This window comes from Protomyces lactucae-debilis, assembly GCF_002105105.1.
Source record: "Protomyces lactucae-debilis strain 12-1054 chromosome Unknown BCR37scaffold_2, whole genome shotgun sequence".
Classification (NCBI taxonomy): domain Eukaryota; kingdom Fungi; phylum Ascomycota; class Taphrinomycetes; order Taphrinales; family Protomycetaceae; genus Protomyces; species Protomyces lactucae-debilis.
Window position 1 is genome coordinate 45402 of NW_024467994.1, and position 14030 is coordinate 59431.

At 51.6% G+C, this 14030-nt stretch overlaps 9 protein-coding genes across 9 annotated transcripts; 4 read left to right on the forward strand and 5 right to left on the reverse strand.

Moving 5' to 3' along the window:
- Positions 1 to 48: 48 nt before the first annotated feature.
- BCR37DRAFT_390520 (uncharacterized protein) lies at positions 49 to 990 on the forward strand (the record flags this gene model as incomplete). The annotated part of the gene is made up of 1 exon (XM_040870865.1): positions 49 to 990. One exon carries the CDS (start codon positions 49 to 51, stop codon positions 988 to 990), a length of 942 nt encoding a protein of 313 aa, XP_040727636.1.
- On the forward strand, positions 964 to 3048 carry BCR37DRAFT_123816 (ATP synthase regulation protein NCA2-domain-containing protein). The gene is made up of 2 exons (XM_040866025.1): positions 964 to 1500; positions 1543 to 3048. Exons 1-2 carry the CDS (start codon positions 1131 to 1133, stop codon positions 2961 to 2963), a joined length of 1791 nt encoding a protein of 596 aa, XP_040727637.1. The 5' UTR covers positions 964 to 1130; the 3' UTR covers positions 2964 to 3048.
- On the forward strand, positions 3049 to 4571 carry BCR37DRAFT_123635 (Endonuclease/exonuclease/phosphatase). The gene has a single exon (XM_040866023.1). The coding sequence runs from the start codon at positions 3134 to 3136 to the stop codon at positions 4451 to 4453; it is 1320 nt and encodes a 439-aa protein (XP_040727638.1). The 5' UTR covers positions 3049 to 3133; the 3' UTR covers positions 4454 to 4571.
- BCR37DRAFT_390523 (uncharacterized protein) lies at positions 4492 to 5988 on the reverse strand (the record flags this gene model as incomplete). The annotated part of the gene is made up of 2 exons (XM_040870866.1): positions 4492 to 4539; positions 4576 to 5988. 2 exons carry the CDS (start codon positions 5986 to 5988, stop codon positions 4492 to 4494), a joined length of 1461 nt encoding a protein of 486 aa, XP_040727639.1.
- A 261-nt stretch (positions 5989 to 6249) lies between these two features.
- On the forward strand, positions 6250 to 7935 carry BCR37DRAFT_390524 (uncharacterized protein; the record flags this gene model as incomplete). The annotated part of the gene is made up of 1 exon (XM_040870867.1): positions 6250 to 7935. One exon carries the CDS (start codon positions 6250 to 6252, stop codon positions 7933 to 7935), a length of 1686 nt encoding a protein of 561 aa, XP_040727640.1.
- A 102-nt stretch (positions 7936 to 8037) lies between these two features.
- BCR37DRAFT_390525 (uncharacterized protein) lies at positions 8038 to 8882 on the reverse strand (the record flags this gene model as incomplete). Its single annotated transcript, XM_040870868.1, has 2 exons — positions 8038 to 8065; positions 8113 to 8882. The coding sequence occupies 2 exons, from the start codon at positions 8880 to 8882 to the stop codon at positions 8038 to 8040; spliced, it is 798 nt and encodes a 265-aa protein (XP_040727641.1).
- Positions 8883 to 9183: 301 nt separating this feature from the next.
- BCR37DRAFT_376022 (ribosomal protein, small subunit) lies at positions 9184 to 10249 on the reverse strand. The gene is made up of 2 exons (XM_040868510.1): positions 10206 to 10249; positions 9184 to 9994 (listed from the first exon to the last, which is right to left on the reverse strand). The coding sequence occupies exon 2, from the start codon at positions 9987 to 9989 to the stop codon at positions 9375 to 9377; it is 615 nt and encodes a 204-aa protein (XP_040727642.1). The 5' UTR covers positions 9990 to 9994; positions 10206 to 10249; the 3' UTR covers positions 9184 to 9374.
- A 139-nt stretch (positions 10250 to 10388) lies between these two features.
- BCR37DRAFT_343344 (26S protease regulatory subunit 8) lies at positions 10389 to 11591 on the reverse strand (the record flags this gene model as incomplete). The annotated part of the gene is made up of 1 exon (XM_040867496.1): positions 10389 to 11591. The coding sequence occupies one exon, from the start codon at positions 11589 to 11591 to the stop codon at positions 10389 to 10391; it is 1203 nt and encodes a 400-aa protein (XP_040727643.1).
- Positions 11592 to 11690: 99 nt separating this feature from the next.
- BCR37DRAFT_376024 (calcium-activated chloride channel-domain-containing protein) lies at positions 11691 to 13931 on the reverse strand. The gene has a single exon (XM_040868511.1). The coding sequence runs from the start codon at positions 13902 to 13904 to the stop codon at positions 11733 to 11735; it is 2172 nt and encodes a 723-aa protein (XP_040727644.1). The 5' UTR covers positions 13905 to 13931; the 3' UTR covers positions 11691 to 11732.
- Between the last annotated feature and the right edge of the window lie 99 nt (positions 13932 to 14030).

Consider the following 14030-nt stretch of genomic DNA (forward strand, 5'->3'; position numbering starts at 1 on the left):
GCCAGGCTGGCCACTTCTCCTTCCCTCGGTCTACCACTAGCTATCATCATGAAGTTCAGCTCTTTACTGCTCATTGCTACTCAGATCAGCTTTGCGCTTAGCTTTGGAAGAGACAAAGGCGTACCACTTGCCAGCGTCAGAACTCTGACTCTGCGAGCAGGCCAGCTCACAACAGGCCGGCGCTCAAAAGTACCACAGCTCAAGTGCGTGGGAGGCTCAGCTCAGGGCTTGTATGAGGTAGATGTCCTACAGTGCCGTAATCTTGGCCCACAATACACGTTAGATGATATTCAATGGTCTTGCACAGCGGCCAGATTGCCAGATAGCTATCAACTTGGCTCGACTGAGGTCATCTGTGAGGGCTTCAATCATCCGGACGACACAAACATCACGCCAGGCTCTTGCGGTGTCGAGTATACCCTGCATCTGACTGATATTGGGGAGAAGCGCTACAGCGGCTTTGCTCGCGTCCACAGACTGCGACATGGCTCAACCTGGTTTTCGAAAGCCTTCTCATTGCTTTTCGTTGGTGTGCTCGGCTTTATCATTTACAACTTGTACAAGAGCTGTACGAGGCCTGGTCATCGAGCAGCCGGAGGGAGGCGTCCAGGCGGAGGATGGGGTGGCTTCTTCGGTGGCGGTGGAACAGGTGGTGGAGGAGACGACCATGGTAATGCACCTCCGCCATACTCAAGGGGCAAGTACGCTTCTCAACAATCAACGCAAGCAGCATCTGGTATGTCTCCATGGGCAGCAGCAGGACTCGGCGCGGCAGGTTATATGCTTGGTCGCTTGACCAGCGGCAACAATAGGGAGAGAGAGGATGGCTATGCACGCACCAGCAGCTGGGGTGCTCGGCCTAACTACGGTGCTCCACAGGGGTCCTTTGACCATGACGACTATGGTGCAGGCCCGTCGGGCAGTGGGTCGGGCTCAAATATGGGACCCATGCGCAGCTCTACTGGGTTTGGCGGGACCCGTCGACGCTGAGACTTTGGATGTGACTGCTGCTATTCCGGTTTGACAGGCGACATCGCGTAAACTCCACTCATCAGTACATAGACATCGCTGCTCCTTCCTCTGTGCAAGGCTCGTGACTGGTCACTCCGGTCAAGCTCTGCGCGAAAACGATGCGCAACACCTTGACGGCCGACCTGGATCGTATACAGCAAGAGATCCTTGATTCTGCAAGCATTGACGCAAGCGACCACCCGCAGCAACTCTCGCTACAAGGCGCCGTCAGAGCATTCGATACACCCCCGAAGCTCAGAAATCTCGCCAAGATCTTGGAGAAGCACGAGTTCTCCGATGTGCTACATACTGAACAGCAAGCGCCGGGTGCCGCCGTTGAATGGCTCGTACTAGCACGCGCGACAGTTGTTGTCTATGAAGGCTTCCTCGAGGAGCTCTTCCAACGTGCACTGCCGCTATCAGAGGACAACATCTATTGGGATCAGGTGCTCCGTCATCGTGGCTGGCTGGGCTTATACCTATTGCAGAGTAAGTAAGTCTCAACATCTCTTCGATGGAGGCTAATATCAGCTCTGCCACAACGCTTATGGGCCTTTTCACGACTCCTGGCAACACAAGCTAAGCAGCAGATTGACGCAACAGACTTTACCTTGGGTACATTGCGAAACTCAGTTTCTGATCGCACACTCTTTCGCAGAATAGCCTTTCCTCATATTCAGGGACAAAAAGCAGCCATGGCCAACAAGTTCATTTCACTCGATACAATGGTCAAGCAGGAAGTCATGGCCAAACGAAAGGGCCTGAGAGGTCTGCAAGGTGTACAGGCTAGAGCTGTTGGGATGTTGGCTACAGAAGCCAAGTTTGAGAACGCAGATACATTGCAGCAAGATGTCATTGGTTTGGCAAGTATGCTGGAAAGCTTATCCGACGAACTATGCAGCGATCCAGAAGATTTGGAAAAGTCTGAAATACTCGATGCCACAGCAGTCCATGCATCTGCTAGTCCGGCCGGGGTTGCACAGACTCTCATTGCACTCAGCACCGACAAGATTGCAGACTCCCGCGCATTCTACAGGGCGAGCGCATCGATCCACAGCAAGCCATCCGTTTTGACTCGCTATTGGCCAGTCGGTGTTGGTCTCTACTTCTCAGGCTCTACCATCCTCAAGTTCATCTCGAATAGGCAGCAAGCCATTGAAGAATGGATTCGCGAAACGCTTGAGACTGCAAAGTCCTTTTGGCAAAATTGGGTGATTGAACCCATCAGCAAAATCATTGCGACGATTCGGCATGATGAAGGTTCTGAAGTGGCTCTTATGAGCAGACGGAGTCTAGCGGCTGATATGGATAGTCTCGAACGCATGGTTGTTGACTTTGCTGTTGATAATCCTGAATTCGCTTCGACTACGGACTTGGATGCGCTCAAGAGTGCTGCACGAGAAGGCGATGTCACGCCTGTTCTAATTGCATACGAGAAGAACATCAAAAGTCCGCTGAAGAACGCGGTGACTGGCAGTCTGATTAGATCTCTTTTGATACAAGTTCAAAAGACCAAGGTGGATGTTGAAGTTGCCATTAATGGTATTGACAAGCTGCTCAAGAGTCAAGAGCTTGTTTTTGGATTTCTGGGCGTTTCTCCTGCCCTCGTTCTGCTTTGGGCTGGCGGCTCCTGGTGCAGACGCACACTTGGCCTCAAGAAGCACAAGATGGGGTCCACAAGCAAGATTGAAACAGTCAAGGTTCTGCGCACCATCGAGAGACTATTGACCACGCAACGAGAAGGTGGCAAGCTCTCCTACAAACGGCGAGGGCTGATCTTATGCGAAGTGCAAGTCCTTCGAAAGTACGCCAAGCGCGTCCCGTCCTCTCTTCGGCACGAGTTCTTGCAAGATTTGTCGGATGTCGAGGAAGCCACGGCATTGAAGACTGATGCTGTCAGGCAAGTCATTGCTCGAATCTACCGAGTGTATACAACAGCTCATATCTTGTAAACTTGATCTATAGAATCGGCGACGTCATGCATGTGCTTACTCGCATTGGCTAATTTTGACAATACCCTGCAACCACATCTCTAGAAAGTAGACTATTCCTTGTTTCAGCTAATCTGTTGCGAAAGCTACTTTCGGCTCGTCTTGGTACTAGACTGCTTTGCAAAGCTGCCATGACGACTGATGCTCCCGCTACGAAACCTCATGATGCTGAAGCTCCTATTTCCAAAATCAAGCAAAAGCATCTCAAGCCTAGTCCTGAAGAGATTGCTCGCATTCGTTCAGAAAGACAAGCGAAGCGACAACGCTTGGCAGTGGAGAGGAAAGAGCAACGCGTGCCCGAAGTGAATGCACATGGATTTCCAACTGCGTTCATCAAGCGAGTGCTGACACCTTTACCGGGCGTTGAGTGCTCAGCAATTGCAAAGAGCCGCTTTACGCTCATGACTTATAATATCCTTGCACAGACACTTGTTCGACGCAAGCTCTTCCCAACCTCAGGTGAAGCACTCAAATGGAAGAATCGACAAGATGTCCTCGTCAATGAGCTGCGGCATTACAGTCCCACGGTGATGGCATTGCAAGAAGTGGGTGAGGATATGCTCGAATCAAGACTCGAGCAGTACTTGAAGGACCGCAACTACGGCTACGAGTTCCATAAAGGTCGTGGAAAGCAGCATGGCTTAGTGATTGCCTTCAACAAGGATCGGTTTGAGCTTGTTCACTCTGCTAGGATCAATTATGACGAGAGCGAAGACAACCAGAAGGCTACGCATCCGAGCAATACCAACAATGTTGGGCTATGCTGTGTCCTTCGAGAGAAGGGCTCTGGCAAACTTTTGACTCTTGCCACAACTCATTTGTGGTGGCATCCTCAAGGTACCTGTGAGCGTGCTCGTCAGATTGCATTGCTACGTGCCTTTGTATTCCAAGTGGACGCTGAGCACGGCCAAGGGCATGTCATTCTCGCAGGAGACTTCAACACGGAACCCATTGATCCATCGTACAAGAGCCTGACTGAACGGCCCTTCCACTTGGATGAACAAGGACGGACAATCCTGGAGACGAGTAGTTCTTACAAGGCTCTCAAGGATACCGAAGGCCTCGATGATGAAGCAGACGAGGTCATGGAGGAGACAGTCACAGATGCTTTAGAGAGCGGCACAAATGATGTGCCCAGCTGGCAGCCCGTACTCAATGAATTGGCACAGGGTCCCCGGCTCTTTTCAATGTACGGCCAGCATTATCACAAAATCGATGCAGACAATGTTCAGTTGCCGTCACGAGAGCCGGTGTGTACCAATTATGCCAACGTCTATCGAGGTGCTCTGGACTACATATTGACGCGCTCGCCAGGAGGCATCGCAGACTCAATGCCGATAACGCAGCTGTTGATGATGCCCGACATAAAGTTGCTTGACCGCGGCCAGCCACAGGTCAATGAATTTCCAAGCGACCACTTCTGCTTGATGGCAGAGTTTAGCGTAGATTAGATGAAGTAAAAAGAATGCTCTTTTGGTCATTAAACTCGTCAAGCTTCCAGTGACTTGAGAAGCGCTTTATTCATGCGTGTGGCGTCCTGATGTTAGCGCAACTTGCTTGATGGGCAGCATACCTTTTTTATTTGCTTGTCGAATTCAGTTTCCTTGCCGTCGAGCTCCAGGAATAGTTCTTCAAGGGCTTCATCTCTTGAACCAGAGATAGCTTGCCAAACGACCCCGCGGACCTCATCTGGGATGCCAGCGCGAATTCGCTGCCGTATGAAATCAACCTCTCTTGGGTGTTCACTAGCAACAACAGTGCCCCAGAAGCTCCAGTCAATCGGTGAAATCTCATCATCAAGAGTTGCGTGCGCTTCTCGGAGGCGCTCAAAGCGTGCCATCAAATCACCCGTCTCTCGCTCAGAAATGACAGAGTGCGAAGTCTGCATCGTATTGCGTCTACTGAACGAAGGAGCAGAGTTTGATGCAGAGCGCAACCACCCTTTCCACCCCTTTGGCCCATCTGATGAGCTTTTGCGAGGCAGTGGAGGTGGTCCTGATGCTGCTGTTGTCTCAGTCCTTGTGCTTTCAGCGATGGACGGAGCAGGACTTTGGACAGGCGACTGCACCTGCATCGGGGAAAGTATTTGTAGCGGTGCAACGTCATTTCCAGCACTTGATGGGCGTGATAAGAATGATTGCGCTTGTTCCACGTCAGTTGATGTAGCCACATCTGACTGAGACGACGACTCGGATTCTTTCCGTGCACTTTGCACTGCTTCAGGAGCTGATTGTGAGATGGATTCATCGGTCAATGCCTTGCCGGACTGGGTTGAAGATTCGGCTTCTTTCAAAGATTCGGCTTCCTCCTGTACACTTGGCACTGCTTCAGGAGCTGCTTGTGAGATTGATTCATCGTTCATCACCTTGTCCTCCACTGCCTCCGAATCTGTTTGTGGGATATGTTCATCAGCTGCCGGCGTGTTCTTCTCCCCTGTGGGTTGTTCCGTTGCATCCACTGGAGTCTTTTCTTCAGCCAACGGTGTTGATGACACATCAGACGGAGAGACGAGAGGAGCGCCTTGTGAAGATTCTCCAACCACAGCGCTTGCCGGACGGTCGCCTTCGGTAGGGCTGCTTCCTGAGGTAGTGTTCGCTGACATCTTCGATACAGCTGCGACTTTGTCCGTTGCCTCATCTTGCTCTTTGGCTTTGGCGGTGGCAGCAGTCTTTACTTTGATCAAGCCTTTGCCTTTGCCTGCGCCCTTGGTCTTGCCTGCTGCCTCCTTCTGCTTGACTGGCGCTTCCTTCTTTGTTGTCGCACCCTTGGCGTCCTCCTTCTTATCCTTCACTGAGCCTTTCTTAGCCTGTCCAGTCTCTTTCAAAGCCATGTCAGGTGTGCTAGCTGACTCAATGGGTTCGGTTGCAGGCTCCTCCTTGACAGCCTCCTGGTCGGCCAGGTCGTGAGTCTCACTTACAGCCTGCACTTCTGTGGCTTGGATTGCAGACTGGTCTATGCTTGCATCGGCTTCTTCTGCTTTGCTCATCCTGCCTGAGTGTCCCTTCTATCCAATGCGCATCCAGTCGCCTGTTGCTGCAGCTGTTGTCGTGTCGGTTGCGTGTGCATCATTTCGCCTTCCCAGACGCGACCAGCAGAGCACACAAGACACTCTACACCAGACACAGCCACTCAAAAGCTCTATATGACGTGAAAAGATCAAATGCAGCAAGCAGGGCGCACTCGCAGAGTACTTGGCAGATCTGCCACTGCAGCACCAATTCCAAATGCTGCACTAGCCGATACCGTTATGCCCGGCAGACAAATGCATGCGCTCTCCCTCAATGATCGTGCAGCCAGCTGTAGCCAGCTCGATACAGATGCTCTCTCGTCCATTGCTTGTCCTATATGTCAAGAAGAGATGCTTTCCCTGCAACAGCTCAATCGCCATCTGGACGATGCACATGTTGAGGTCGCACAGCAAGTCCAAGAGGTCGGCATCCGGTCTTGGTTCGGGAAACAAATTTCTCGCAGTTCAAAACTAGCGCCTGTTGCAGCGATTGCGAAAACTCTCAAGTTCGTCGAGCCCTTTGAGCGGAATGGCGCAGAAGAGGAACATGTCGGTATCGAATCGGCGCAAGAAACGGATAGCATTGTGTCGCGCGCACATTGGCAGAAGGAAAGCAAGGAGGACTATTGTACACTTGACAATTGTCGTAAACGATTAGGTGGTCGGATACGAGCTGTCAATTGTCGGCATTGTGGTAAGCTTTACTGCGATCAACATACGCTCTGTCAGATGCGACTTTCGCGCAGTGCCGTCTATGAACCTGTTCGTGGGCATTGGTGTCGAGTCTGCATAAGTTGTTACGAAGGCAGAGACTGGTATCACGATAAAGAAGGTTGTGTGCATGATCGGTCAGCAGAGCTATTCGCTTGCAGACGAGGATGGGTTGATCGAGCACGACTTGAGGCGAATCGTCTCGAGAAGCGCCTGTCAAAGCTGCTTGCCTCCCTCGCAGATTTGCCGAAAGAAGACACCCAGGACAAACTTTTCGGCTTAGTCCTCGGAAAGGCGAATCCGCGACGGCTCATTGAGCAGCAGGCTGTGCCCTGGGAAGATGATACGACTTTGACAGAGTGCAGAGATTGCAAACTGCCATACAGCTACTCCAATCGAAAACATCATTGTCGACTATGTGGGCAAACGACGTGTGGCAATGCAGCTACGCGCTGCAGTACCGAGATTGCCTTCGATGTCGCGATACCGGAAAAAGTGCAACAAGCTCGCCATGCTGGCTCATCAAGCGTAACACTACGTCTTTGTCGCAACTGCGAGATGCAACTCTCCGATATTTCACCTATGGTAGAAGAAGAGACGGCGGGATTGCCCTTGTGGATGACACACTACACAACGCTTCGCCTGTTCCAAACATCTATTGAGTCCCTCATGCCTCGTTTTCAGGCACTTCTCAGCAGACTAGACGATACAAGTAATTTCCCGACCAGCGAGGAGACGAAAGCTGCTGCTCGTGTCCGCAAAAGGTTGGTCGATGCTATGACCCAATACGACTTATTGGCCAAGAAGATTGCAGTTCGAGAGGACGAAAAGGCTACCATCTCCCCAGCTGAGACTAAGCTACGAGGTAATGTTGTCTTGCAAGCAGGTGTCTTTCTACAGCGCAACTTGGTTCCACTGCAACATGTACCTAGTCTCTCGCAGCTCCGAAAACGACAAGCTGATTTGGCGTCGACGCCAGATGACGCCGCTAGCTTGATGAGTGGCGAAACCATGTCGAGCGAGGAATCAAAGCATCAGCAAGAACAGCGACAAATTGTCATGGTCCTCAAGGAACAGGAATTTTTACTTCAAGAAGAACTAGATCGACTGAAGCGACGTCGTAAGTTTGAAGAAGTCAAGGCACTCTCTGTTGCGCTTGCAGAGTTGGGTGAGGAAATCACAAAACAGGTGGCCATCCTGGGTCAGGATTTGTGATGTGATGACTGGATTGTTCATATGAGATCTGTCTGTGTTGTCGCATCTTGCGTGAAGGGGATGTATGTCGTGTACTGCGTGCCTTGCCTTTCAAAGTCTTTCTTAGTGAGCACTTCGAATTGTAGTGTCGCTTCAGGGACTGCCTCTGTTGTAAAGGCACCCGTACCACCCTGATACCCGCTCAGGAATGGATTCACAGGCAAACCTGGCATGCCAAGCGCATAATTACCTGTAAAGGCGCCATGTTCCGCATTGAGATCGTTATCACCAGTTGCTGCCGGTAGCCCGGGAGTCGGCGAGGGTTGCCGCATGAGAGTCTCTACCTGATGTATCGAAGAAGCTTGTCCTGCCTTACCACGAGCTTGATCGGGCTCTCGATTTTGATGATAGAGATCCGGGTTTGCTGGTGACAAGACATGATTATGCTCCAACACGGCTTTTGTAATCTTCCAGAGATTCTCATTATCCATCCCGGCACGAACAAGCCAGGGACAATTCGTGCGTTTTGTACCTTGTCGTCGTGTTCGACCCGTAGGACCTGTGCCTGCTGTGCGAATGATATGCGCACCAGGCGCAACGAGTCCTTCTTCGCTCTGAGGATCAGGCACCAGTGTCACATTCCGTGATGCATCTTTTCTAGTACTGCGATAACGTCCACTATGCACACATTGCCATCGATAGTTGATCTTATTGCTCGCTCGAACAGAGACGGCAAAACCTTCATGTCTGGCATAATTGTCCAGCATGAGACGCACTTGTTCATGGGAGACGTAACGATCACCAACGACGGGCGCTTGAACGTGTTCAAGACCGAGATCTGAATCTAGAGCATTGACTTCTTGCTGTTGTTGTTCGTCGTGATGAAGAAGCGCTGGATCTGTTGTCGCTTCATGGGCTAGTGCATCAGGTAGGAGCGCGTCATCTATCGAGGATCGCAAGGTATCCATCTATACTGCGGCTCCTTGCTGTAGAAGACGTGCCTAGAGCAGCTGAATTAGCCAGCTCAATCCCTTGTGTCTGGTGCGACGTTTGACGTTGAGTGGTGTCGCATGGGAAAGAGCGACGAGGCAGCAGGGACACGGTCGCCTTCAGGACAGATCATCTATTCAAGCAGTAGAATGACATTTTAGTACAAGCAGGGTGAGGCAGTGGTGGACGACGAGGACAGCTCCATGCAACGACGCTTCTCATGGACGTATGGCACAGCTGGGTGCCGCATAGACGCAGTACGCAAGTGACAAGGACAAAGGCACATAGATCTGTAGATTGGTTTTTGTTTATGCATCAATGAGTCGGTCCTCAGACGAGGCTACGTAGTGGAAGAGCAGACGGGACCAGGCAGCAGGGCGAGTGTGTGCTGTAGAAGCGTGAACAGGCTTTTCGTATGTAATCCTGAGCCGCACCATAGTCTCGCAAGAAAGGCACAGCGAGGTGTACACTTACTTGTGGATCTGCTTGAGGATGAAGGCAAGCTCATCACCCTCGAGGAGGTAGCCGTCGCAACGACCAGACTGTCCAGGGCGCGATGAGACAGCGGCGTAGAGACGACCAGCAGCGAACTGCGAGTCGAGAGCCTGCTCAACCTTGGCGGACGAGGCCCGACCGGCCAACTTGCGCTCGACGTGCTTAGACTGGCTCTTGGCCTCCTTTGTCTCCTCCTCGGCGTTCTTCTTGTTGCCGCGGCCCTTGCCGATAGCAGTGCCGTAGTGCGCTTCGTACCACTGACGCAAAGGAGCAGCATCGATCTGGACGATAGCAGACTTGGTCAACGAGTTGGTTCGCACAAGCTCGTTGTTTGAAGGGTGGTAGACGACCTGGATGATACGGCACTTGCGGGAGATGGCCTCGGAACCCCATGAGAAGTTGCCAGAGTCAAGACGCAACGCGCGAAACTTGCGGTTGCCACCACGCACACGCACCTCGTGCACACGCTTGGGTCCAATCTTAGTGTTGGCTGCTTGACGACCGAGCTCAAACTTTCTCTTCTTGCGGTACTGAGGACGCTTGGCGCCCGTGGCATTGTGCTTGTGACGGGAGTCGCGAGAGATACCCATGGTTGCTGTTGAGTTAGTTGGTATTCAGAAGCAAGAGCGAAGATGTGTAGGAAGGGAGCAGGAGAGCAGAGGAAGAGATAAAACGGACATTGCTCTGCCAATTTTGCACTCCATTGTGCCTCCGCGAATGAGCGGCAAATCAGCCTCTACTGCTCGATGCGCGTTCCCTGCTGCATGCTCCTGTGCCTTCCACATCCATCCGCATGCTGGACTCACCTGGCTGCTGTGTTTCTGGTGTTGTCGCTGTCCGTGCTGCTGTGTGCTTCTCTCTCGCTGCTTTCCCTCGCCCAATTCGTGTTGTTGCCCTGTGACTGCCACCACAATCTACAGTCACAAATATTCAGTCTGCAGAACAACAAGAGAAGCAGAACGAGAGCATAGACTAGCTACTGCTGGCACCTACTTGAACAGCTTCGTCACACTCATGTCCTTGTCGCTGTTATTGGCACTCATGATCCGCGCAACAGCCAGCTCAAAGTCCTCCTGCGTAACATGCGTCCGCCTCTCCCTCAGCGCATACATACCGGCCTCCGTGCAGCATCCCTTCAGCTCAGCACCACTCGCAGACGTCATCTTCTCTGCAATCTTACGCAGGTCGATACCTCGCGTCAAGTTCATGCTCTTGCTGTGAATCTTGAGGATGTCTGCACGCGCCTCGACCGTCGGCGCAGGAAACTCAATCTTGCGGTCAATTCGGCCGGGACGCAACAGCGCAGGGTCGAGAATGTCAATGCGATTTGTAGCCATAATCACCTTGATGTTCTTTTGCGGCTCAAACCCATCCAGCTGATTCAACAACTCAAGCATTGTACGTTGCACTTCAGAGTCACCGCCACCACTGCCAGACTCCGTACGCGACGAACCAATCGAGTCAATCTCATCCATGAAGATGATGGAGGGTGCGTGTTCGCGTGCCATAATGAACAGCTCTCTCACCATGCGTGATCCCTCACCAATGTATTTTTGCACAAGCTCAGATCCAGAAACGCGAATGAAGCGACAGTCTGTGTGATGTGCCACAGCACGCGCCAACAGTGTCTTGCCGGTTCCTGGAGGTCCATAAAGCAAGACACCTTTTGGCTGTGCAATACCAAGCGACTCAAACAGCTCTGGGTGCTTGACGGGTAGCTCAATCACTTCCTTGATCTCCTTGATTTGCTTGTCCAATCCACCGACCATATCGTATGTCGAGTCAGGTACCTTCTCCACCATCATGAGCGATACCAGCGGATCCACCTTGTTTGGCAAGATCTTATAAAGCTGGTAAGAATCATTCCTCAACGCAACACGCAACGAAGGCGTCAGTGTATTGATATCGATCTCCGGCGCAATGTCAACAATATACTTGCCCTCCGGATTTACCTTGACAAGCACCTTCTTCTTTCCCATCGGCTTGATCACTTCACCCACATACGAGCCAGGTTCCTGCAATAGTTGTAGCTCCTCACGAAGCAAGCGGACTTGTGCATTCAGCGCATTCCGCTGCGCCGCCAAGCGTCGTAGGTTTTGTGTCTTTTCTTGAATCAGCAACTCTGCTTCTTCAATCTTTTGAGTGTAGTATGGTTTGATGCCCTCTGTCTGCGCCGCCTGAGCTACGGCCATGCTTGCAGCTGTGAAGATGTAGCGTACACGCCTTCTGCACACCTGAAGCTGGTTCGTGTGTCGGACGCGTCATGAATGTTCACGTGAAGCAATCGTCAGATGGGCACAAAATTGAAATCCACGTACTTGAGCTAAATCACACTACAGCTCCTTCTTTGTCTCTTGCTGGGACATCTTCTTCTTCTGCACACTCGACTGAATGAGCTCCTTCCCATGTGCGCAAACATGATCAATACCACTTGAGAAGAAGTCGTTCTGGTCCTCAGCATGCGACTGCGTCTCGACCTCTCGCTCCTCCCGATCCATCAATTTCTCAATATGCGACTTGCGCAGGGCAAGTTCTTCCCTTCGTGACGCTACTTGTGCTTGCAATGGAAGCCTCTGCAGCACAGCACGTACAGCCATACGCATAGCCATGAACAAATGCTCGCCAAAGAACATGAACCCTAATAAATGCCAAAAGGGCTTACTGTGTGCTGGATGACCACGCAGGAGGTAGACAATCGATGGCATCGTCAACGATCCCAACCACGTCAATAACCATAAATGATCCGTCCACGGACCAATTGAATCTTGACGAGCCGGTACAGGACGTCGCATGTTTCGACACAGTTTAGCGGCATCCGCACGCAACTCGACGACATTATTGATGAATGCGCAGACGGGCGTCAAGGGCCATATGGGAGACCACATGACTGTATACCCAAATTGAATCACCATCTCAGAGTAATCCGAGTAGATGTTGTACTCTGGCCGTGCAGATTCTTGCCGGACTTGCTCCAGAAAGGCAGACTCCTCTGGCAAATCTTGTGGCTTGTATCGGGATTTACCGGTAAAGGATTCCCGCAGATGTTGTGCCTCGCCCTTGATGAGACGTGTTGCTAGCGGTACAAGGAATTCTGTCGCCAGATTGACAATTTGCGCTGTGACGGCAAAGTAGAAGAGCTGGTTGCGAATGCGGTGTTGGTCAATGACGAAGGGTTTTGCTTTGACGCCATAATCGGCATATGTCGTCGTCACGCCAAATACATCGAGCCTTGGGACAATGAGATGTCCGAATGGCAAGTAGACAAAGAGCGTCAGGAAGAGCGCTGTGTAGGATGTCAGGAAGTTCAAAACGAATGTCTTTCTCGTCATGGCAGCATTGAACTTGGCGTCTGTCTCGTGGTTCTCATATAGAGTGAGCTGCTGTGCAGCTTTCATGTAGTAGCTAGAGAAAGGCCCGACAAGCAGCGTGAAGAGAACGGTCGGGGTGAATGTCAAGACAGACTTGAGAGGACCATCATAAATCTCTCCCAAGAAGACTTCAACAGAAAAGATACCCGTCAGCACAGCAGCTAGAAAGGTGCCCGCAACGAGCGCAAACGGAATTGATAAGGCTTCTCGTTGCAGACGTTGCCAGGAGGAAAAGGTCTTGGCTGTCTCGCCCGTCACTGGGTCTTTTGCAGTTGACGTACCTTCAAACGCAGCACGTCGGTGTTCTACCTGAGAACAGTGTTTCACGCCCCATCGCGTTGCCAGGTCTTGTTCTCGTCGCGCCCATAGCTCATTGAATACCACAGCCCAAAGTGAGATGGCAGCAACATAGATGGGTGAGTGTTCAGGAAGCAAAAAAAATGCACCAAGCCCAATTGCAGCAGGAAGTGTGAGTGCCTTGAGGTAAAACTGCAAGAATGCAAAGTACAATGCAATCTTGGTACCGAAATGCTCAGCGACATGGCCGAGCTCAGCGTCATCAATGAACCAGCGCGTCGACCACTGGTGTAACCAGCGGTTCTCAAATTCTTGATTGTGGAGTGGGAAGATGGCTTCAACGCGACGCCAAGCACCAAGCTTGGGTGTGATGCCTGCACCGCCTTCTTCGACCGGTGCTGTCAGGATGAGATGCACGAGTCGTAGCCGCTCAGACTCAGTGACAGCCTCTGTCTCATCTCTCTTAGGCACATCAAGACGAACAGCCGCTAGCCAGTCATTCGTACGAGCATTGAAATGCTCTTTATGCAAGCGCTGCTCAGGGCACTTGACAAAAACCAACAGATCACCAGGTTCCGCGCCTTCTCTGACTTGCACACGTAAACCAACTTGATCAATACGTTTCACAAGCTGTTCTAAATCCTTCGCTGATCCAGCAAGATCCTTCTCGTCTGTTTTGAAGAGGACGACGTGGTCAACTTTTGAAGAGGTGCGATTGAGGGTTGTTCTGTATGAAAGCGTGCTGCTCTGTCGGGGCCTGCCAGTATAGCGATCGATGCCATCTGTTGGCACGGGTACCGTTTCTCTCCCAAGCAAGGGAGGTGCCAATTCGTCAGACATGGCAGTGGATGGGGTTGGTTGTGGGTGACGCTGTAGATGACATCAGGCGCGACAAAAATCCAGACGCGACAAAAGACCACGCAGGTAGTGCAGCAGCTACGAGTGCTAGGTGAATCTCAAAGAATG